Source organism: Vulpes lagopus, chromosome 24 (assembly GCF_018345385.1).
Source record: "Vulpes lagopus strain Blue_001 chromosome 24, ASM1834538v1, whole genome shotgun sequence".
NCBI lineage: Eukaryota > Metazoa > Chordata > Mammalia > Carnivora > Canidae > Vulpes > Vulpes lagopus.
Window position 1 is genome coordinate 17,444,038 of NC_054847.1, and position 24,358 is coordinate 17,468,395.

Consider the following 24,358-nt stretch of genomic DNA (forward strand, 5'->3'; position numbering starts at 1 on the left):
ACTGTGGTGAAAGTAGACATCCATGTCTTGTTCCTGACCATAGAGGAAAAGTTCTCAGTTTTTCCCCAATGAAGATGATGTTAGCTGTGGGTTTTTTGTATATGACCTTTGTGATGTTGAGGATGTTCCCTCTATCCCTACTTTGTTGAGGGTTTTTATAACGAATAGATGTTGTCATCAAATAAATGTTTTTCCTACATCTGTTGAAATGATCATACAGTTCTTATCCTTCCTCTTATTGATGTGATGTATCACATTGATTGATTTGTGAATATTGAACTACTCTTGCATGTGAGAAAGAAATCTCACTTGATCATGGTGAATGATTTTTTTAATATACTGTTGGATTCAGTTTCCTAGTATTTTATTAAGAATTTTTGCACCCAAGTTCATCAGGGATATTGGCTTGTAGTTTTTTTAGCGGAGTCTTTATCTGGTTTGGGTATCAGGATAATGCTGGTCTCATAAAATGAATGTGGAAGTTTTCCTTCTTTTTCTATTTTTTGCAATAGTTTGAGAAGAATAGATATTAACTCTTCTTTAAATGTTTGGTAGAGGGGCAGCCCGGGTGGCTCAGCAGTTTAGCACCACCTTCAGCCCAGGGCCTGATCCTGGAGACCCAGGATTGAGTCTTGCATTGGGCTCCCTGCATGGAGCCTGCTTCTTCCTCTGCCTGTGTCTCTGCCCCTCTCTCTGTGTGTCTCTCATGAACAAATAAATAAAATCTTTAAAATAATAATAATAAATGTTTGGTAGAATTCATCTGTGAAGCCATCTGGCCCTGGACTTTTGTTTTTTCAGGAATTTTTTTATTATTGATTCAATTTCTTTGCTATGCATCAGTCTGTTTGAGTTTTCTATTTCTTTCTGTTTCAGTTTTGGTAGGTTTTATGTTTCTAGGAATTTATCCATTTCTTCCAGGTTGTCCAATTTGTTGGCAAATAGTTTTTCATAAAATTCTCTCATGACTCTCTGTATTTCTGTGGTGTTGGTTGTTATTTCTCCTCTTATTTGTGATTTTATTTGTGTGGGTTCTTTCTCTATTCTTTTTGATAAGTCTGGTTAGGGATTTATCAATTTAATTGATTTTTTTCAAAGAACCAGATATGGTTCACTGATTGTTGGTTTCACTGATATGTTGTGTTTTTAGGTTTCTATTTCATTTATCTTTGCTCTAATCTTTATTATCTCCTTCCATCCCTTAGCTCTAGACTCCATTTGTTGTTCTTTTTCTAGCCCCTCTTGGTGTAAAATTAAGTAGTTTGAGTTTTTCTTGCTTCTTGAGGTAGGCTTGTATTGCTATATACTTCCATCTTAGGACAGCTTTTGCTGCATCCCAAAGGTTTTGGACTGTTGTACTTTCATTTTCATTTGTTTCCAGGTATTTTTTTATTTCTTCTTTGATTTCTTATTTGACCCATTCATTGTTCAGTAACATATTATTTAACCTCCATGTATATGTGGTCTTTCCAGATTTCTTCTTATGGTTGACTTCTAGTTTCATGGCACTGTAGTCAGAAAAGGTGCATGGTATTACTTCAATATTTTTGTATTTTTTGAGATCTGATTTGTAACCTAGTATGTGATGTATTCTGGAAAGTGTTCCAAGTGCACTTGAAAAGAATGAGTATTCCATTGTTTTAGGATGGCATGTTCTGAATGTACGTTAAGTCTATCTGGTCCAGTGTGTCATTCAAAGCCATTGTTTACTTGTTGACTTTCTGTTTAGATAATCTGTCCGTTGATGTAAGTGGGGTGTTAAAATCCTACTATTATTGTGTTATTATCAGTTCCTTTATGTTTGTTATTAATTGTTTTACAACTTGGGTGGTCCCATGTTTGGTGCAGAAATATTTACAATCGTTGTTTCTTCTTTTGGATTGTCCCCTTTATTATTTTATAGTGCCCTTCTTTGTCTCCTGTTACTGTCTTTGTTTTAAAGTCTAGTTTCTCTGATATAAGTACTACTACTCTGGCTTTCTTTTGACAACCATTTGCATGATAAATGTTTCTCCATCCCTCACTTTCAACCTGCAGATGTCTTAAGGATCAAAATGAGTCTCATAGTCAGCAATATAGATAGGTCTGGTTTCTTTATCCATTCTGATACACTATGTGTTTTGATTGGAGCATTTATTCCATTTACACTCTAAGTAATTATTATTAGATATGTATTTATGGCAATTTATTACTTGTTTTGTGGTTGCAAAATTTTCTCTGATCATTTGTTATCTTCCTTTCATGGTTTGCTGATTTTCTTTAGTGATGTTTTTGGATTTCTTTCTCTATTCTTTCCATATTTATTAGTGATTTTAATGTATGGTTATCATTAGTGTCTATACAACCTCTTCTGCAAATAGCAGTCTATATTAAATCAATGGTTACTTAAGTTTGAATCCATTCTCTTCTCCTCTCTGCTCCATGTTTTAGGTATGTTATTATATTTTATATACTTTTTGTGTGAGTGAGTTCCTTGATGGTTTTTTACATAAATATTCACTTTTTACTGCTTTTGTGTTCCCTGCCTTTATACTGTTACTTTTGGTCTCTCCTTTCCACTCAAAGAGCCCCCTTTAATATTTCTTGCAGGGCTGGTTTGTGATCATGAACTCCTCTAGTTTTTGTTTTTCTGGGAAACTCTTTATCTCTCCTTCTACTCTGAATGACAGCCTTGCTGGGTAGAGTATTCTTGGCTGCAATTTTTTCCCATACAGCACTTTGAATATATCATGTCACTCCTTTGTGGGTTCCTAAGTTTCCATTGAAAAATCTCCAGCTAGCCTTATAGGTGTTCCCTTATAAGTTAATGACTTCTTTTGTCTTGCTGCTTTTAAGATGTTTTCTTTATCATTATATTTTGCAATTTTAATTACAATATGGCTTGGTGTTGACCTGCTTTTGTTGATTTTGATGGGTATTCTAGTTGCTTCCTGGATCTGGATTCTGTTTCCTTCTCCAGATTAGGGAAGTTTTCAGCTATTATTTCTTCAAAAAATGTTCTGCCCCCTTTTCTCTCCTTCATCTTTTGAGACTCCTATAAAATGAATGTTATCACATTTGCGTGACTCAATGACTCACTGAGTTCCCTAAGTCTATTCTTGTCTTGCATAGTTCTTCTTTCTCTCTTTAGTTCAGCTTCATTTCTTTACATTACTTTGTCTTCTAGATCATTAATTTGTTCTTCTGCTCTTCTAGCCTGCTGTTCATTGCATCTAGCATGTTTTTATTGTTTATTGCACCCTTGATCTCTAATTCTTTTGTACCTCTTTTATCTCTGTGGCAAAGCGCTCACTAATGTCTCCTATTCTTTTCTCAAGTCCAGTGAGTATCCTTAAGATTGTTGCTCTAAATTCTCCATCAGGCATGTTACCTATATATATCTCACTTAGATCTCTGGCCATGGCTTTATCTTGGTTTTTCATTTTGGATAAATTCCTCTGTCTTTGCATTTTGTCTAAGTCTCTGCCTTCTTCTCTGTGTTAGAAAAGCCATTTATATCTCCTGCTCCTGAGAGTAATGGCCTTATGAAAAAGATGCCATGCAGCACCCGGGGTCTGGCACCTCAGGGAGTGTCTCTGGTGTGTGCTGTGTACCCTCTACTGTTGAATTCTGGATGCTCTATCCTTCAGGTCAAGCTTCCGCAGGGCTCTCATTGCCATGTGTGAGCAGTGTTTGGCCCTTGACCTGAATGCGGCAAGTTTTAGCGAGGTGTTCTCTGGTCTGCCTATGAAATGAAACTTGTCACTACCTCCACTAGAACTGAGGCCCTGCAGGGATGCCTGGATGACTCAGTCCGTTGAGTATCCAACTCTCAGTTTCAGCTCAGGTCATGATTTCAGGGTCTTAGGATCAAGCCCTACATCAGGCTCCCCACTCAAGGGGGAGTCTGCTTCTCTCCATCTCCTTTTTGCCCCTCCCCCTACTTACTCTCACTCTCCGTCTCTAAAATAAATAAATCTTTAAAAAGACTCCTAACTCTGGGAAACGAACTAGGGATTGTGGAAGGGGAGGTGGGCAGGGGGTGGGAGTGACTGGGTGATGGGCACTGAAGGGGGTACTTAATGGGATGAGCACTGGGTGTTATTCTATACGTTGGCAAATTGAACACCAATAAAAAATAAATTTATAAAAATAAATAAATAAATAAATAAATAAATAAATAAATAAAATTTGAAAAAAGAACTGAGGCTCTGCAGAACTCTGGTTGGAAGATGTGGTGTGGACTGGATTTGTGCTAGTCTTCTGGAGAAGGGGCCACTACCCCAGGACTAAGGCCAACATGACTGAGGAGGGCAGTCACTCTGGAGTGTGTGGGGCTGGGGCTTGATGTAAGCAAATTAGGTAGCCAATATCTGTGCTATGCTACTTCCCACAGGTGGCTCTGTGTTTATGCTGAGGGGTGGGGGAGTAAAATGGCATGAATCAGCTATTTTATTCCCAGAGAAGTGTCTCTGTGAACAATGCCTTTCAGGGAAGCACTCCAAGAAGACCAAATTACCTCTCCACTGTGTGCCCCCAGAGTTCTTCAGATTACTATTTCCATGCTGTCTGCCCCTGGGTGTTTCCTACCTTCTCTCCAGGAGCAGCACAGTGTTCCTCAGGCTCTATCCTAGCCATGCCTGTTGACCTTTAAAACTCCAGGCTTTAAGCCTTACTGATCCTTAGAGCTCATGAAATTCAGTGCCTTTAATTTCCCAAGCCAATGGCTTTAGGGAAACATTCTCCTTGTAAATTCCCATGTGCTTCTCTCTCCATCATCCTTCTCCATGAACACAGCTCCCCTTTCTTCCACAGCAGCCATGAACCATTTCTCCCCTAAAGCACTTCTCCACACTTCCCACCACCTTCGATGTGGCCTCTTCTTTCTCTTTAATTGTGGAGTTGTCTGTTAATCTTCAGGTCAATTTCTGGGGTATTTCAGAGTATGTGATAGTTATCTAGGTGTGTTCATGGGATAAGGCAGTCCTAGGCTCCTCCTACTCTGCCAACATCTTCCTCTCCTCTCCTATTCAGGTGACTTTTAACATTAAGTCACTTATCTCTCCCACCCTTAGGTTCCTCAATTGTAAAATGGAAATGATAACCATGCAGAGTTGATGTGAGAGTTGGGATAATACTATGCCAAAGGACTATACAAATATCAGTAATTTATATCACCTACTCTAGTAATTTGGATAATACTATGCCAAAGGACTATACAAATATCAGTAATTTATATCACCTACTCTAGTGCTTTACAAATAGTAGGTGTTGGGTTAATGTTTGTTTAATTGAGTTTGTATAATGGTTTTGTAGGTATAAGGCTAATCTTAGTCTGCATTGATTGAATTAAACCAGGCTCCTTCTGTAGGAAATTATGTCTCAGGGAACAAACTGAATCCTTGGTAAGTTAGAATTTTTTGTAGTAAGGTATATTACAATAGTTATGTTGTATTTACTGCATATGCTACTAATGAAATACGCTAAAGAGAAGATAGCTAATTGTTCCTGTTCTAGAAGACAAATGAATTCTCTAACTACTTGAATTTATTTAGTAAGTTACATCTTTCAGTGTTTGTAGCATTCCCTGAAAATATGAAAAACTTAATACATCCCAGCAAGTAAGCAGTTTATTTCTTTTCCCTGGCAGGAATATTAATCACTATTATTAGCATCTCACTAAGTCTTTGACCTCATATGGAATGTGTGTTGCCAGCTTTGGGGAGGGAAACTTATGTTGGGGCAGAGCGCTGGTGTTGTGAAATCAATCAGGATTATCCACTGCCTAATAAAGTCAGTGTCTGGGTAGATGGTATAATTCAGGATCTCAGAAGAAGCAGACATGGTAACTAAAAGGCCCAACATTAGAATTATTCCTTTGGGTTTAGAGAGTCTTTAGAAAAACCCTATTAAAATGTAGATGTTGTCAAATATTAGCACAAATATCCTTCAAAATTGGCTCATACTTCAAAATTGGCTTCAAAATGGTGGATCCCAAGAGAATAGAACCCTGGATCACAGAGAAGAAGACAGAAAAAAGCTCTAGCTTTAGAAGGCCAGAATCAGTATGTTATTTAAGAACCGGAGATGTCACAAGAGCTTAGGTCTCCCTGAGATCTTGGAAGTAGGGCAGCAGTCCACATCCTATGCCTCCTGAATCCAGGATTCTCCATGTAATCCCTTTAAAACATAATCATTTTGCAATTATGAGACAAGTGGTAAAAACAGCAATACAAAAAGTATTTTTAACTCAAGAAATACTTATTAAGCTTCTAGCAAGTAGAGACTGGCATGAAGCAATGGAGAATGCAAATTTCATCATACAGGACCATACTTTGAGGAGTCTCTTCTTCCCACTTCTTCCCTGCTACTATCTCTTCTCCCTCTGAACAAGAAATTCCGTTCACAAGAACTTCATTTCCAATTCTTTTATACCTACTTCATTCTCCCTTGTGAAATTCCTAACACGTTAGAAATGGTCAGAAATTTACAAGAAAATATCAATAAAAGATATCCAGATAGGTAAAGGGCCTGAAAAATTAACAAACCAGATTATCACAAGTGGATAATTAACCTCCTATAGAGAGGAACTGTGAACAATAGCTACTAAAAAATAATTGAATACTGCCAAACCATGAGTCTGGAGTTTGGCAAAAGGCATCCATAATCAAGTTAGCAAGGAGAGCAAGGAAGTATCTTAACCAGGAAGGATAAAATGCAGAGGAGTGGTTTTCATTTCTGCTTTAAAATCCTTTGCTCTCTCCATATTAAAATGGAACAGATACTTCCCCCCTTAAAATGTATTTATATCCAAGAAGGCCAGAATACTGAGAATGGAAGAATTCCTGACTAGAAAGGAAAATAAATTTCTAAATTTCAATTTCATGTTAATGTAGTTAACAAATGTAATATAGCATGGGACTTTTTAAAATTATGTTGTGTTTTGGAACTGTAAACAGCTTTAGCAAGAGGAGCAGAAATAAGGACAAATGAAGCTCCAGTGAATACAAAGCAGGCATTCAGAACGAGATCAGCTGTTGGCACAGATGTGAGTAGATATAACTTTGGGCCTTTAGGGCTTCTATAAGCAGGTGTATTTTCTTGGTTTTTTACAGTAATGAATACAAGAGTCTAGAAATAGAGCTGCTAGTCCATCATGGCCTTCCTCTAACTTTATTATACATTTTCCCATATTATTTCATGTAAATGTATTCATAAAACCTAGGAAACTCCTTTTTTCTAGTAGAAATCAAAGTGTCATTTATTCTTACAGGAGCTCAAATTTAGCATATTTTAAATATATTTAATATTTCAGGGCGGCCCTGGTGGCGCAGCAGTTTAGCGTCGCCTGCAGCCCAGGGTATGATCCTGGAGACCTGGGATCAAGTCCCACGTCGGGCTGCCTGCATGGGGCCTGCTTTTCCCTCTGCCTGTGTCTCTCCCTCTCTATCTCTGTGTATCTCTCATGAATAAATAAATAAAATCTTAAAAAAAAAAAAAAGAACTCTATTTAAAAAAAATAATATTTCAGGCCTAGTAATAATCAGGCTTCCCTCTTTCATATATTCAAGCATTCATTCTTTCAACACACAAAGCCACTCTCAGATTGATTATAAGCATACATCAAAGTTTTATTTCAAACATGTTTTTTAAAAAAGAGGCTTTCTGAAAAGTCCAATTCAAAGAATCTATCTTGGTAGAGACATTTTATAGGAGAAAAAATAGTTAAACAGTTATTGTTCACTGGATTTAAAAAAGAAGAAGACAGCTATCCAGTAAAAGACAATTAGCTTCTTTGTATTATTGGTTAAAAGTCTTAGACTAGTGTGAAGACTAATAGTCAATGGAGGGGGTGTCCTAGAAACTCTTAAACTCATTAAAGTCTATCAAAAAAAATTCCCAAGTATTTTATCATAAACTATGCTGGTGATGTAACTAAATTTATTGTGATCATTTCATGATATATGCAAGTATCAAACCATTTTGTCATACACCTGAAACTAACATAAAGCTATATGTCAATCACATCTCCATTTAAAAAGAAAAGCTCATTATTCCCCAGGAAGAGCAGATAGTCATATTAGATCATGAAGTTCTGCCCCAGTTTAGATTTAGGACAATTTTTTTTTCTCACATTTATTGGAAGCGTTTTATTCCATGCTAAGAAATTTGGGCTTCACCTTCTGGACAATAGGAAATTATTAAAGGATTTTAAGCAGGGATGTGGCATGATCAGATGTGTATTTAAAAAAGCATTTTCTCCAGTGTTAGATATTGATTAAAATGGATGAGATTCGAATCAGTTAGAAAACTACAGTAGTGGTCCAATTTAATTCAATAAACATCCACTCTATACCAAGCCTTTTGTTCAGAGCTGGAGATAGTTTCTGTCCCATTTCTTAGCTGAATGGAGGAAATGGAGACACAAGCCTAGCTCCACCACATACCAGCCATGCAACTCTAAGCAAGTTAGTTATCATCTCTGCTTCTTTGTCCTTTGAATGGGGATAATGATAGGACCCATCTCACAGAAAGGTTGTAAGAATGAGTTAATGAATGAAAGTGGCTTAGGACAGCATCTCACACATAGTAAGCAATCAATAAATGTTTGTTAGATATTATTAGAATTAGTAGTATTACTATAAGGGATTATCTCACAGCCATGTAAGAAGTGTTGTGAATAAAAGTATCTGTAGGGTGCTTTAGGGATACAGAGGTCACACATTTGGCTGAGCAAAGGGATGGTAAGAGCCTGAGTTGAGGAACTGGGGAAGTAGAGAGGAAGTGATGGGTGCAAGAAATGAAACAAAGGTAGAATCCAAAGAGCTCAGTGACCCATGAAATGCTGGGGTGACAGAGCAGGAGTCCAGCGTGATTCCCAGGTTTCCAGCTTGAGCAACTGGGTGAAAAGTGATGCCATCAACCCAAAGGAAAAACAGGTTTGGGTTCATGCTCTATTAAGTAATCATGTGTGAGTCATTAGAATTTGTGAAATTACCCAATTAATGCCCAAGATACAATTCCCAGTTAACAGTGGCAAAAACGTCATACAAATCTTATCAGAGTTGCTACTTAATATCCTCAACTGGAAACAGTCGCTACAATGGAAGATACATTAAAATCCTAAACTCAGTTACAGTATAAATCTAATTAATTGCTCAAGTTTAAGTATTTTCCAAATATCCCCATACTGTTGGCCCAGTATCGATGACCTATTAACTCAGATGAATACAATGTAGGTTAATTGAGGCTAAAAACATGGGTTCAGCTCAGTGGTTCTCAATCTTGCCTGTACATTACAATCATCTGGGGAGCTTAAAAAAAAATGCTAATGTTACTGGTATTTTTAGGCCCCCAACCCCAGGTATGATGATTTAATTGATTTGGGGTAGGTTCTAGGATGAATTTTTTTAAAGCTCCCCAGTTGATATTAATATACAAATAGCAGGAGGGAAACAGCAGGTTAACATCAGTAAGAATCTATAATATATGGTCACAAGGAACCTTAGAAATACTTTAGTTTTGGAACTTTGTTTTTAATCCATGGAAACATTTGGTCAACAAAATCTTATAATATTGTGTAAACAGGTAAAACATAGAAAAGCAGAGCTTTTCTAATTAAGCAGTAGAGGGAGGGAAACTTTACCCTTGCCCCTGTCCCATCTCTCTTATATTAACTTCATTGATGTTGCTCCCTCTCCAGGCCCCAAGAATTCTCTGTATAATAGTTTAAAAACAATTCTTGTGACTAAAAATAAGGGGGGGCATTCTCTCATTTATGAAATATTTTCAAGCTCTAAAAATATAACTGGTGCTAATATATGGGAACACTTCATATTTTAGAGGGGAAAACAGACAAACAACAAGTGTATATAGAAGAAAATATGAGGAAATGCATCTATATCTTGGAAATCGGGAAACCTTTCCTAATGATAACTCAAAATCTAGTAACTATATGGAAAAAGATTAATAAGTTTGATTGTTAAAAATTTTTTTCAAGGCAATAAAATATTACAAGCAAAGAAGCCAGCTGACAAACTGAGAAAATGTTTGCAACATATATCATAGACAGAGAGTGAAACCACTAATATTTAAAGAGCTTCTAAAAATAGATAAGAAAACAAACAAACCGAGATAAACTGGCAGAAGATATAAACAGTCAATCTCATGTATAATAAGAAAAATAAAAATTAAAACTGCACTGAGTTACCATTTTTCACTTAACCGATTAGCAAAGGAATATTACCAGAATTAGAGGGGATATTTCATATTGATAAAAAGGTCAATTCACCAGTAAAATCCAAAATATAAATATATATGTGCCTAATCAAAGAGCTTCAGAATTCTTAAAACAAAGACTGTCATCATTAAAAGAAAAAATATATAAACTCATAATCATAATTGGAGATTGAAAGCCCCTCTCTCTTTAAATGAAAGAACAACTACCAGTAAGGATAACACAAAAATCATCAAGGATATAGATATCAGAAGAGCACTATCAACCACCTAGACTTAACTGATGTTTACAGAGCACTGACTGACAACAATTACATAATATATATTCTTTTTAAGTGCATATGGGACATTTATCAAACTAGACCATAAACTCTTAAATCAAGTCTCAGTACCTTTCAAAAGGCCGAAATCCTATCAATATGTCCTATGACCAGCAGATATAATTTAAAAAACAGTAATAATAAAATATCTATAAAGATTCTCAAATACTTGAATATTAAACCACATACTTATAAATAATCCATGGAACAGAGGGAAAAATTCCCCCAAAAAATTTTCAAATGGATGATAATGAAAATACAACATGAAAATTTGTGAAATGCGGCCATTGCAATGTTTAGAAGAAAATGTACAGGTTTAAAAACAAAACCAAGCTCACAGATACAGAGAACAGATTGGTGGTTGCCAGACACAGGGTTTTGGGGGGGTGGGGGCAAAATGGGTGAATAATGTCAAAAGGTTCAAACTTCTAGTTGTAAAATAAATAAGTCATGGGGATGTAATATACATCATAGCAACTATAGTTAATAATACCACATTGTATATTTCAAAGTTGCTAAGAGTAAATCTTAAAAGTTCTCATCACAAGAAAACAAAATGCCATAACTATGTATGGTGAGAAATGTTAACTATACTTAGGGTGATTATCATTTCACAATATATACAACAGTGAATCCTTATACCTGAAACTAATATAATCGAACAACACAGGTTTAAACTGTAAAGTCCACTTAAACATGCATTTTTTATAGTATTGTACTACAATACTATAAATGTATTTTCCTTATAATTCTCTTAATATTTTTTCTAGCTTATTTTTATTATAAAAATACAGCATATAATACATATAACACACAAAATATGTGTTATTTGACTGTCTATGTTATCCATAAGGCTTCCAGTCAACAAGTGGCTATTTGTAGTTAAGTTGTGGAGGAGTTCAGATTTTCAATTGCATAGGTTGAAGGTCCTGCCCCTAATTCCAGTATTATTCAAGAGTCAGCTATGTGATGTTGTATATAAATTACACCTCAATTTTTTTAAGTATGGGTTTAAATATTTCTGTTGGAAAAAGAAGGTATAAAATCCATGATTCATGATTCCACTTTAAGAAACTAGAAGAGGAGAAAATTAAACTCAAAATAGGCATATAGAAAGAAATGACAAAGAGCCAAAATCAAAGAACAGAACCAACATAAACAATAAAGAAAATTGATAAATCAAAATTTGGGTATTTGGGGATGCTTGGCTGGCTCTGTTGGTAAAGCATGCAACTCTTGATCCTGGAGTCATTAAGTTCAAACTCCATGTAGATGGAGTAGATGGATGGATGTAGAACTTACTTTTTTAAATAACTGGAGACTTTTTTCTTAAGATTTATTTATTTGAGAGAGAGAGGCAGGGAGAGAGCACAAGCAGGGGGAGAGGCAGAGGGAGAAGCAGACTCCCCAATGATCAGGAAGCCCAACATGGGCCTCAATCCCAGGACCTTAGAATCATGACTTCATCAAAATTAAAATCTTTGGGGGGCACGTGGGTGGCTCAGTTGTTAAGTGTCTCCCTTCAGCTCAGGTCATGATCTTGGGGTCTGGGGATAGAGCCCCATGTTGAGCTCCCTGATCAGCAGGGAGTCTGCTTCTTCCTCTCTCTGCCCCTCCCCTTGCTCATTCTCTTTCTCTCTCTCTGTCACTTGCTCTTCCTTGCTCACTTCCTCAAATAAAGAAAATCTTTAATTAAAAAAAGTTAAAACTTTTGTACTTCAAATGTATGTCTAGTAAAGTAAAAAGACCACTCACAGAATGAAGAAAACATTTGTTACTATATACCTGATAAATCTCTAATACTTAGAAAATATTTAAAAATTCTTACAACTCAACTATAAAAAGAAGATACAGGGCCTTGAATAGACAATAAAGGATCAGAATAGATACTTCTCCAAAGACATAAAGTGCCCAGTGAACACATGTTCAATATAGTCATTAGAGAAGTGCAAATCAAAACCACAGTGAGATACTACTTTATACCTACTATGATGGCTTTATTTTTTTTTAATTTTTATTTATTTATGATAGTCACACAGAGAGAGAGAGAGAGAGAGGCAGAGACATAGGCAGAGGGAGAAGCAGGCTCCATGCACTGGGAGCCCGACGTGGGACTCGATCCCAGGTCTCCAGGATCGCGCCCTGGGCCAAAGGCAGGCGCTAAACTGCTGCGCCACCCAGGGATCCCTACTATGATGGCTTTAATCGAAAAGATAGACAGTTACAAGTGTTGATAAGGATTTGGAGAAATTGGAACCCTAACGCATTTCTGGTAGGAATGCAAAATGCAGCAACCACTGTTAAAAAAAACTCCTCAAAATGCTAAACATGGACTTAACCATATGACCCAGCAATTCCACTCTTAAGTGTATATCCAGGAGAAGTAAAAACATATTCACGTAAAAACTTGTACAAAAATGTTCAGAGCACTAGAGGGTATTATGCTAAGTGAAGTCAGTCAATCAGAGAAAAACAATCATCATGATTTCACTCATATGTGGAGTTTAAGACAAAACAGAGGATCGTAGGGGAAGGGAGGGAAAAATAAAATGAAATCGAGAAGGAAACAAACCATAAGAGACTCTTAATTATAGGAAACAAACTGAGGATTGCTGGAGGGGAAGGGGCGGGAGGATGGGGCAACTGAGTGATGGACATTAAGGAGAGCATTTGATGTATTGAGCACTGGGTGTTATATACAACTGGAGAATCATGGAACTCTACCTCTGAAACTAATTATACACTATATGTTAATTTTTTTTTAAGATGTTCAGAGCAACATTATCATAATAGCCAAAAAGTAGAAACAATTCAAACATCCATCTTATAAGTAGATAAATAAAATGAGGTACCTCTATACAATGGAATATTATTCCACCTAAAAAGGAAAGAAGTACTGATTTAGGCTACTACTTGGATGAACCTTGAAAACAGTAGACTAAACAAAAAGTGGTGACATATTATATAATTCCGTTTACATGAAATGTCCAGAATAGGCAATTCCATGGACAAAAAGAATAAATTATTTTACACTAGGAAGGGAGGAAGGAGGAAATGAGGAGTGCCTGCTAATGGGTATGGGATTAACTTTGGTATGATAAAAATGTTCTGGAAAGGTATGGTAGGAATGATTACACAAATTCATAGACATACTAAAACTCACTGAATTATACACTTCTAAAGGCTAAGTTTTAAATTATGTGAATTACATTTCAAAAAGGGAAGCGGGGATCTCCTCCATCCCCAAATCCCAATCTTTTCCAGAGGCAAATAATGTTATTTGTTTCTTGAGTACCATTCCTGAAATAGACTATATACACACAAACATGTATTTGTTTGTCTATAGGTCTCTTGTTAAAACAGAAATATGAGGGGCACCTGGGTGGCTTGAGCATCTGCCTTTCGGCTCAGGTTGTGATCCCAGGGTCCTGGGATTAAGTCTCGCCTCAAGCTCCCCATGGGGAGTCTGCTTCTCCCTCTGCCTATGTCTCTGCCTCTCCTTCTGTGTCTCTCCTGAACAAATGAATAAAACCTTTAAAAAAATACAACAGAAATATGAGCATAGCAGATACATTGTCCTAGGCTTTTTTTCCTCTTTACAATATAATTTCAACATCATTCCTCTTTACAATATAACTTGGTGATTATTCCATTTCAACATATGTAAGTATTCCTCATTCTTCTTTATTTTTTAGACATGCTATAATTTAGTTTGCTAGTCTTTTGCCGCTACAAATAATGTTGCTATTAATTCCCTTGTATATATTTCCATTACACATGTATTAATGAAACACATTTCTAGAAGTAAAATTTCTGGCTGAAAATGTGTTCTTATTTTATTTTGATAGACTGCTATTATTGATTTACTATCTCTCTTTCTTACTAGATTATGAGTTCTCTGAGGATAGGGACCATTTATGTTTGGTTGGCCAGGGTAATCTAGATTCTAACGTATCACCTGATATACTGTTTTATATATTTGTAGATGGACAAGCCTGTGTGCTCTGTTTTACAAACTGTCTGCTTCTCCCTCTCTCCCTCTGCCCCTACCCACTGCTCATTCTCTCTCAAATAAATAAATAAAATCTAAAAAAAAAAAAAAAAAAAAAAATTATGGGATAAATTGCAATATGCCATTCTAAGAAATATAGAATCCTTAATTTCATCTGAAGATATCAACATGTTTTATGATATAAATGCTTGCTTCTCACATAGGTATTTCAGTTATTCAAAAACAGGAGAATGGGGAGGTTCATTTGCAACACCAATAGTGACACCTGCTGGAGAAAATGTCAGAATATGTTTTGAATCCATTAAATCTAACATTTTAGATCAGTGTGTTTCTATTAAATGGAAGGAATTAGTTATTTTATCATAGGAGCATTTGTAATGAGTAAATATAATTGTATTTACAGGAGGTTCTTTGATGCTCCATAAAGTTACAGTTAAATTTTTTTTCAGGATAAAGTCATTTTGGGAACGGATTACCCCTTTCCACTAGGAGAGCTGAAACCTGGGAAATTGATAGAGTCCATAGAAGAATTTGATGCAGAAACAAAGGTATTCAGGTACTTCATGGTCTTCTTCCTGAGTTTTCCCACTCTAATTCTTTAGTTTCAGAGTACTTTGATATGTGACAACAAAGAACAAGGGAAGCATTAAGCTTGATATTCCTAGAATTGTTACTAGAAATAGTGGAACTATTAAAGGGCAAAGAAAGGGCTAGGAACTATTAGGAACTATTAAAGGGCACATATATATACATATATACATATAACAGAATATTACTCAGCCATAAAAAAGAATGAAATCTTTGCCACTTGCAATGATGTCGATGGAGCTAGATAGAGTATAATGCTAAGTGAAAAATGTCAAAGAAAAATACCTTATAATTTCATGCATATGTGGAATTTAAGAAATAAAACAAATAAAGGTGGAAAAAGAGACAAACCAAAAAACTCTTAACCATAGAGAACAAGTAGATGGCTACCAGAGGAGAGGTTGGGGGCGGGGCATGAAATAGGTGATGGAGATTAAGAGTACACTTATCTTGAGAGCACTGAGTAGAACAACCAAATCACTACATTGTACATCTAAAACTAATATAACACTGTATGTTAACTACGCTGGAATTAAATTTTTTAAATTATTTTTAAAAAACTGAAAGTCAATCTAATACAACTAAATTCATAAGGCCAAAAATAAAAACTAAAGAAGCATATGATAATCAGATATTTATGTTTGTATGTTAGATGAACAAGAAAAATTTCCAAGGTTCTCCTTTAACATTTCTGTAACAAATCTACCAATCTCAAAAATTGTAATGATTCTGGTTATTTGGATATGGAGACTAAAGTCTTGATTAACAAGGACTCAAGGAACCAGAACTCTCATGTAACTGGATTTTTTTCTTTTGGCATTTGACTTTTAGGGTGGGTAACTGATATTAAAATGTACTACAATGCTGCCACTGCCCATTCTACCCCATAGGCTTATGAACCAAGATGAGTTTAAAATGATAATCCGAGTCCTCACTCCCCTCTCTTTTGTCATCCCCCTCTCATCCCATCCCTACCCCACAACGAAATAAGTTCTTCCTAAGGGATTCACTGCCAATCACAACTGAGGTCAAGGGTGGCCAAAGATGAAGACACAGGGACATATAAACTCTTAACAAATCTTACAAAAGTTTCAGTCATGGGGCTCAGTCAGTTAAGCATCTGCCTTCGGCTGAGGTCATGACCCAGAGGTCCTGAGATTGAGCCCTTCATTGGGCTCTCTGCTCAGTGGGAGAGTCTGCTTCTCCCTCTGCATCAGCTCCTCCTCAGGCTCATGTGCACGCTCTCTCTCTAACTAAATAAAATCTTTTTTTTTAAGTCTCAGTCAATAACCCTTTTGCATAATTCCCGGCTTTCTTCTAAACTAGAATCCAAGCTCCCTTGGACTCTTACTCTCCGCTTGAATCATTAAGGACATATCTCATCAACTCTTCTCAGTAGGCACGAAGCACAGTAACAGATTCCAAGAGTCCATTCTATGTATACTGATTGCAAATTATTAACAGAAACTTCAGGCTGCTTTATACAGGAAGTTTCTCCTTTGCCACTTACCCATCTTTAAAGTACTAAGAAGAGTATTGGATTGCTAAATGTTTATTTATTTAAAGTAGGAAGCTGTAGTAAGATTTTTTTCACTTTTTCTTTTTACAACAAACATTAAAAATGAAAAACTTTCTATGAAGTTAACCAAAATCAAACTAAAACTAAATTACCCTAAGGATACTGATTAAACCTTTAATGGAATAACATTTATTATTATTTTATACCTCTAGTTATTTAATTTTCTGTGCTTATGACTTTTAAGGTCAAAGTTCTAAAAAACTCTTCCATGAAAATTTTACACTGTCACAAATTCAGGACATGTTCCTGTTGTTCAAAATTACTCACTGTAAAATTGTTTATAATAAAAGACTGAAAATAATCTACAGGGGATAAATAAATAATATATCCATACGATGGAATGTATATAGCCATAAGAAATTAAAAATCAATTTCCAAGAAAAATTAAGTTTAAAAAACAAAGTACAAAACAATGCATATAGTTTACTTCCATTTGTGTATAATATACTATCCATCTGTGAAAAAAAATCTATATATCTAAAATAAGTATTTGCTTATATATGCATAAAGTATCTGGGAAAACAGACAAGAAATTGATAACACTAGAAGGAAAAAGTACTGGTTGGGTGGTAGTAGTGAAAGGAAGCATCCATTTTATACTCTTTGAATTTTGAGCCATATGAAGGTAAATTTCACTAAAAAATTTTTTTAAATGAAATAAACCCATCTGATGATGAAAACAACACTGGGAGGTAAACAGGCAGAAGCATTCCACCATGTAGATGCAAAGGAAGAAAACAAGATTTGGGTGTTGGGTGATTTGCCAAAGGCAATATTAACCATTAGATTATAGCACATGGACCTAACCCCAAACCAACACACCAAAATATATTTTCTTCAAGCAATAATTGGTACCAACCTATTTTTAAAAGTAAAGCAAATAGTTTGTCAGAATAGCAATAGTCATTTCTAAGTCTTCCTTTAGAGGAGGATGGCCCAAGTGTATACCAGGGAAGAATCCTGAGTAAGAGGTGCTTGCCTCAAATCACCCACTCTCGCAGACTGTGTAAGAACCCTGAAGTGGTCAAGATACATAGAGATGTATTCATATCCACAGATGTTACGTAACCTCATACATGTTTCCTTCTACTCTGAGCTACATGCTTGCCCTTTGCAAGCTGGATATATATCAATTAAGTTATCCCTTTAACTCACAGTTCTTTCTGTGGGGTTGACCTGGTCTATAACTAGGAAGAAAATAAGGAGAATTTTGTCAGTCCTCTTTCATCTGAAATCTATAAATGTACATATTTGTACCATATTCTGACATGCTTCATCTATCACTTCTCTTGTGCCAAAAGAGCTTACCTTTTATTCAGGGCCATGTGAAGGAACCACACATATGTGTAGAAACTGAAGGATATCAGGATGACTTCTGGGCACTATTTCCAGCTCTCCTGTCTTGCAGACTTAAACTGTACCTTTTCTCTATGCAGTTGACCTTTGAACAACACAGAGTTAGGGGCGCTGACCCCTATATCAAAATCCATATATAACCTTTGGTTACCTAAAAACTTAACTACCAATAGCCTGCTGTTAACTAAAAAAGCCTTACCAATAACATAGATAGTTGATTAATATATATTTCATACCTTACATGTATTATACACTGTATTCTTACAATAATACTAACATTTTACAACTTCTTCAGTAATTCTAGGCTCCACAGTTTGTGATTTTTTTTCAAGTTGTCACAAACCATAAAAAAAAATTTCCAGGGACGCCTGGGTGGCTCAGCAGTTTGGCGCCTGCCTTCGGCCGGGGGCCTGATCCTGGAGTTTCGGGATCAAGTCCCGCATCGGGCTCCCTGCATGGAGCCTGCTTCTCCCTCTGCCTGTGTGTCTCTGCCTCTCTCTCTTTCTGTGTCTCTCATGAATGGATAAATAAAATCTTAAAAAGAAAAAAATAAAATCCTAAAAAGAAAAAAAAATTTCCAATATATATACTGAAAAAAGATCCACATGTAAGCTGACCTGTGCCATTCAAACTCATGTTGTTCGAGGGTCAACTGTATTTGCCCCTAAATAGTCCTTGAAACCCATTACACAGTCCTACAGAGGTTTCTAAGAAGGTCATTTTTCCTAAGAGGATTCACCCTCTTATAATTCTCCTTTCTTCCCATGACCAAGTTTCAAACTTAGATTTTAAATAGTGAGGCAAAACAGGAGTCAAGAGATTCATTGTTTAACCTGCTCATATTTTTCTCTCCCCTTGGGAGATTCATCTTTTAAAAACCTGATAAAAGGGGTGGCTAAGTCCATTAACTGACTGCCTCCAGCTCAGGTCATGATCCCAGGGTGCTGGGATCAAGTCCCTCATCATGCTCCATGCTCAGTAGAGTGTGCTTCTCCCTCTCATCCCCCCTCACGCTCTCTCTCACTATCTGTGTAACTATCTCTGTCTCTCTCAAATAAGTAAGTAAAATCTTGGAGTGCCTGGGTGACTCAGTGGTTGAGCATCTGCCTTTGGCTCAGGTCATGACCCTGGGATTGTGTGATGAGTCCTGCATCGAGTTCCTCGCAGGGAGAACTGTTTCTCCCTTTGCCTATGTCTCTGCCTCTCTCCCTCCCTGTCTCTCATGAATAAATAAGTAAAATCTTCATAAAAAATAAGTAAAATCATAAAAAAAGTGATAAAGACATTCAGTAAAGTATTTTGAAATAATCATTAAATAATGCTTTAAAATAAAACGTGGGATATCTGGGTGGCTCAGCAGTTGAGCATCTATCTGCCTTTGGCTCAGGGCGTGATCCCAGAGCCTGGAATAGAGTCCCGCATCAGGCTCTCTGCATGGAGCCTGCTTCTCCTCCCTCTGCCTGTGTCTCTGCCTCTCTCTCTCTGTGTCTCTCATGAATAAATAAACAAAATCTAAAATAAAATAAGATAAAATAAAATAAAACCTTTTCTTTTCTTTTGCAGGATAAACTCAAAGCTGGCAATGCCCTCACATTTTTGGGCCTTGAGAGAAAACAATTCGAATGAATGAATTTACTACAAAGGCAAACATTCAAAAAGATATTTTATTTTTGGTTTTAAATATGTATCACTCATGCATTACCAAAATCTTATTTTGAACTATTTTACCCAGAAATAGACTATCCACAAATGTTCTAAGTTATTCATAACAAAAATGACTCACGGAATATGTCTTCATTCTGAAAAACACAGTATTTCATGTGCAAATCAAAAGTGACTTTCCCATCACTTTTTAAATTAATGGCAGAAATAAAAAGCAAAATGTCCTTAATGACGTATATGTAGAAAGACCAAAGCTCATCCTGAAGGGCTGTTAAGTTCTCCACTTTGAGAAAGGAAAGTGAATAGGGCCCAAATAACCTGTTTTCATTCACTTTTAACACCCTCCATTAGTATACAACTGGGCCAGGAATGCTTTACAATCCAAAAAAATAAATGATACAAGTATTTTGTAACGTCTAGAGAGCTTATAATCCAATTAAAAAGGCAAGACACATGTTCATGGAATAATTACTAAGCAAACAATAGCAGTTATAGAAGTTTCAGTAGGAAAAAACTCAACTGGACTGAATCATGGGCAGATCTTCACAGAACTTAGGCTGAGTCTCTAAGGATGAACAAGCCTAGTTAGAGGATGGGAAACAGACAAAGAAGCAAAACTACACGAACAGGCATTTCAGACAACAAGAACTTTTCTCCAGAAAAGTCTCTCTCTCTCTCTCTCTCTCTCTCTCTCTCTCTCTATATATATATATATATATATATATATATATATATATTTTTTTTTTTTTTTTTTTTTTACCAGAAGCTCTTTTAATTTAAAATCTTGAGCAAAATGTGTAAAGCTAGTTATGGAGATTGAGCAAGGTGATACCAGGTTTGTTCTACTTACTTCATTTATAGTCAGTTGTTGCATCTGAGCTGCTGAAAATGAACTTGGTCCTGGGAGGGGTAGTAAACATCTGTGGTTCATGTACTTCTGGCTGAATTCTAAAACCAAATAATAATTTTCTAAATTACCCTCTTCCTTTGGATTTGTTCATAGTTCTTTTCTGTCCTATTAGTCCAGAAAACCAAGAGTCAAGTACTGGCATGGAATATGAGGTGATCTAACTTTTGCTAAACTACACCCATCGTATTATTTTCACTTTATTTAGTTCAGTACTCCCTCTCTTTCCTGCTCCTCCTGTAGCTTTCTAGGACTTTACCCACTCACCGTTCTGCTTACTATTTCAATCTGCCTAAAAAGAAAAACAAATTCGAGCAAAATGGCAAAATGAAGCATATGTTATTATTTTTTCCCTCCCCCGTCTTTGGAGAAAATGTCTGTTCTTTATTTCAAATATTCTATATTTGAACACTTTTAGTGTAATGCTTAATCACTATTTTGTTATGAAAAGTAACTGGATCACCTTATTTGATATCATAGACAGATGAAGACAAATCCATAGAAATAGACAAGTTTATTCATAGTCACAGTGTATGTGTAATATGCCAGGGCTGTAGGAGTAGGGATATGTAAGTAAACAAGAAAGACAAAATTCCTTCTCTGATTACAATTACAATCTGGATTAGAATTAGAAACACAAGTAAACAAAGGAGAGAGGACAGAAAAAAGGAGGAATGGGGACAGGGAAGGAGGAAGGAAGGAAAGAAAGAAGAATGGAAGGGAGAGAAAGGGAAAATTTTTTTTCTTATGCTGATAAGCACTATAAAGAAATTAAAACAGGGAGATGTATAGAGTGACTAGAGGAATAATTTAATAAAACATTAAATTGTGGGCAGCCCCAGTGTCTCAGAAGTTTAGCACTGTTTTCAGCCCAGGGCATGATCCTGGAGACCCGGGATCGAGTCCCACGTCGGGCTCCCTGCATGGAGCCTGCTTCTCCCTCTGCCTGTGTCTCTGCTGCTGCTCTCTCTCTCTCTCTCTCTCTCGAATAAATAAATAAAATCTTAAAAAAAAAACCATTAAATTGTAGAGCCAGATGCAGCCTCTTCAGAGAGGAATTTAAACTAAGACTTAGAGGGATGATGGTGGAAGAGCAGGGGACCCTCATTTCATCTGGTCCCTTGAATTCAACTAGATACCTATCAAATCATTCTGAACATCTATGAATTCAACCAGAGATCTAAGAAAAGATTTGCTGCAATTCTACAAATAGAAAAGTGACCACTTTTTGTGAGGTAGGAGGTGCAGAGAACTGAATCTGAGGGGATATACCAGAAGATAAACCGAGGGAGGAGGGAGCCTCAGGAAGCCAGCTACCAGAGAGTAATATAGCAGTAGAGTGCAAAAGGAGAACTTTTAGAAGTCTGCCCCTGTGAGGGGCGTCCCTGCCTGAAAGGTACTCAGGGGGCCAAGTGGGACAGAAGCCTAGGTGGGACAGTGTGGTCTCAGGATCCCCAAGGTCACAGAATGGGGGTGCCTGAGTGCTGCCGAGTTCCCAAGCATTGGAATGGGGAGGCCAGCTGCAATCAGTGAATCCAGGAGTGGGCTCTCAGCTGTCTTGCCATAAACCTCAAACTGTGGCACAATCGGGGAACTGCTCTCCAAGCAGGGGCCCAGGAAGAGGGAGAACCATGGTGACCCTCCTCCCTCCCCAGGGAAGGTTGGCACAGGTGCACACTTCATGAGTCTGTAGAATTTGGCACACACAAATGCAACTGACTGCTTTTCTCTGAGGGTGCACTGAAGAGGGGGGCCATGATTATTCAGCTCCAGAGTTGGAGACTGGGGCATAGCCATTTTTACTGGGGTTTTTCCCATCCTCTAAAGTGGCACAGAAAGCCTTCAGGGAACAAAAGCCACACAAAGCAACCCAAAGCAGCTTCCATGGAGCCCAGCCCCCTGGCAAGGGGCAGTGCAACTGCACCCTGGCAGGCACCTGAGAATCAGTGGGACAGGACCCTCCACAGAAGACCATTCTTAATGGGGAAAAACTGAGAGCTTTTCCCCTAAGGTCAAGAACATGACAGGGATGCCCACTCTCACCACTGTTGTTCAACATAGTACTAGAAGTCCTAGCCTCAGCAATCAGACAACAAAAAGAATAAAAGACACCGAAATCGGCAAAGAAGTCAAACTCTCACTCTTCACAGATGACATGATACTCTATGAGAAAAATCCAAAAGACTCCACCCCAAAACTGCTAGAACTCATACAGTAATTCAGCAACATAGCAGTATATAATTCATGCACAGAATCCAGCTGCATTTCTATACACTAACAATGAGACAGAAGAAAGAGAAATTAAGGAGTTGATTCCATCTACAATTGCACCAAAAAATATAAGATACCTAGGAATAAACCTAAGCAAAGAGGCGAAGGATCTGTACTCTAAAAACCACAGAACACTTATGAAAGAAATTGAGGAAAATACAAAGAAATGGAAAAACACATATCTTTGACAAAGCAGGAAAGACTATCCACTGGAAAAAGGACAATCTCCTCAAGAAATGGTGCTGGGAAAATTGAACACCCACATGCAGAAAAATTAAACTGAAAGAAAGAAACTGCTTTCTTATACCATATACAAAAATAGATTCAAAATGGATGAAAGACCCAAATGTGAGACAGGAATCCACTGAAATCCTAGAATAGAACACAGGCAACAATCTCTTTGACCTCAGCCCCAGCAACTTCTTATTAGATTAGACACATCCTCAAAGGCCAGGGAAACAAAAGCAGAAATGAACTATTGGAACTTCATCAAGATAAAAAGCTTCTGCACAGCAAAGAAAATGGTCAACAAAACTAAAAGACAACCTACAGAATGGGAGGAGATATTTGCAAATGTCATATCAGGTGAAGGGCTAGTATCCAAAATCTGTAAAGAATTTATCAAACTCCATACCCAAAAAACAAATGATTCAGGCAAGAAATAGGCAAAAGACACAGACATTTCTCCAAAGAAGACATACAAATGGCCAACAGACACATGAAAAAATGCTCAACATCACTTAGCATCAGGGAAATACAAGTCAAAACCACAATGAGATACCACGTCTTATCAGTCAGAATGGCTAAAATTAACAAGTCAGGAAACAATAAATGCTGGTGAGGATGCAGAGAAAGGGGAACCTTAACACCGTTGGTGGGAATGTGAACTGGTACAGCCACTTGTAAAACAGTACAGAGGTTCCTCAAGAAGTTAAAAATAGAGCTACCCTACAACCCAGCGATTGCACTACTAGGTATTTACCCCAAAGATACAAATGTAATGATCCTGGGACACCTGGGTGGCTCAGTGGTTGAGCCCGGGATCAGGGATCGAGTCCCACATTGGGCTCCTTGCATGGAGCCTGCTTCTCTCTCTGCCTCTCTCTCTGTCTCTTTTTGTGTCTCTCATGAATAAATAAATAAAATCTTAAAAAAAAATGTAATGTTCCGAAGGGCACCTGAATCCCAATGTTTATAGCAGCAATATCCACAACAGCAAACTATAGAAAGAGCCAAGATGTCCATTGACAGATGAATAAAGAAGATGTGTTTTATATATACAGTAGAATATTATTTAGCCATTAGAAGAGATAATATCTTACCATTTACATCAACATGGATGGAATGGAGGGAATTCTGCTGAAAGAAATAAATCAGTCAGAGAAAGACAATTATCACATGGTTTCACTCATGTGTAGAACATAAGAAACGGCACAGAGAATCATAGA

At 36.9% G+C, this 24,358-nt stretch overlaps 1 protein-coding gene across 5 annotated transcripts in view; it reads left to right on the top strand.

The window, feature by feature from the left end:
- ACMSD (aminocarboxymuconate semialdehyde decarboxylase) overlaps positions 1-20,714 on the top strand; it is a 65,393-nt gene extending 44,679 nt beyond the window's left edge. For 2 of the 5 annotated variants that reach the window (XM_041739563.1, XM_041739566.1), the window contains 2 exons: positions 14,997-15,103; positions 19,634-20,714. In XM_041739563.1, coding sequence (XP_041595497.1) covers positions 14,997-15,103; positions 19,634-19,700 — 174 coding nt within the window. In that variant the 3' untranslated portion in view covers positions 19,701-20,714. The remainder of the gene's footprint in view (positions 1-14,996; positions 15,104-19,633) is intronic. The other 3 variants (XM_041739564.1, XM_041739567.1, XM_041739565.1) reach the window with 2 other exon arrangements.
- Positions 20,715-24,358: the final 3,644 nt, after the last annotated feature.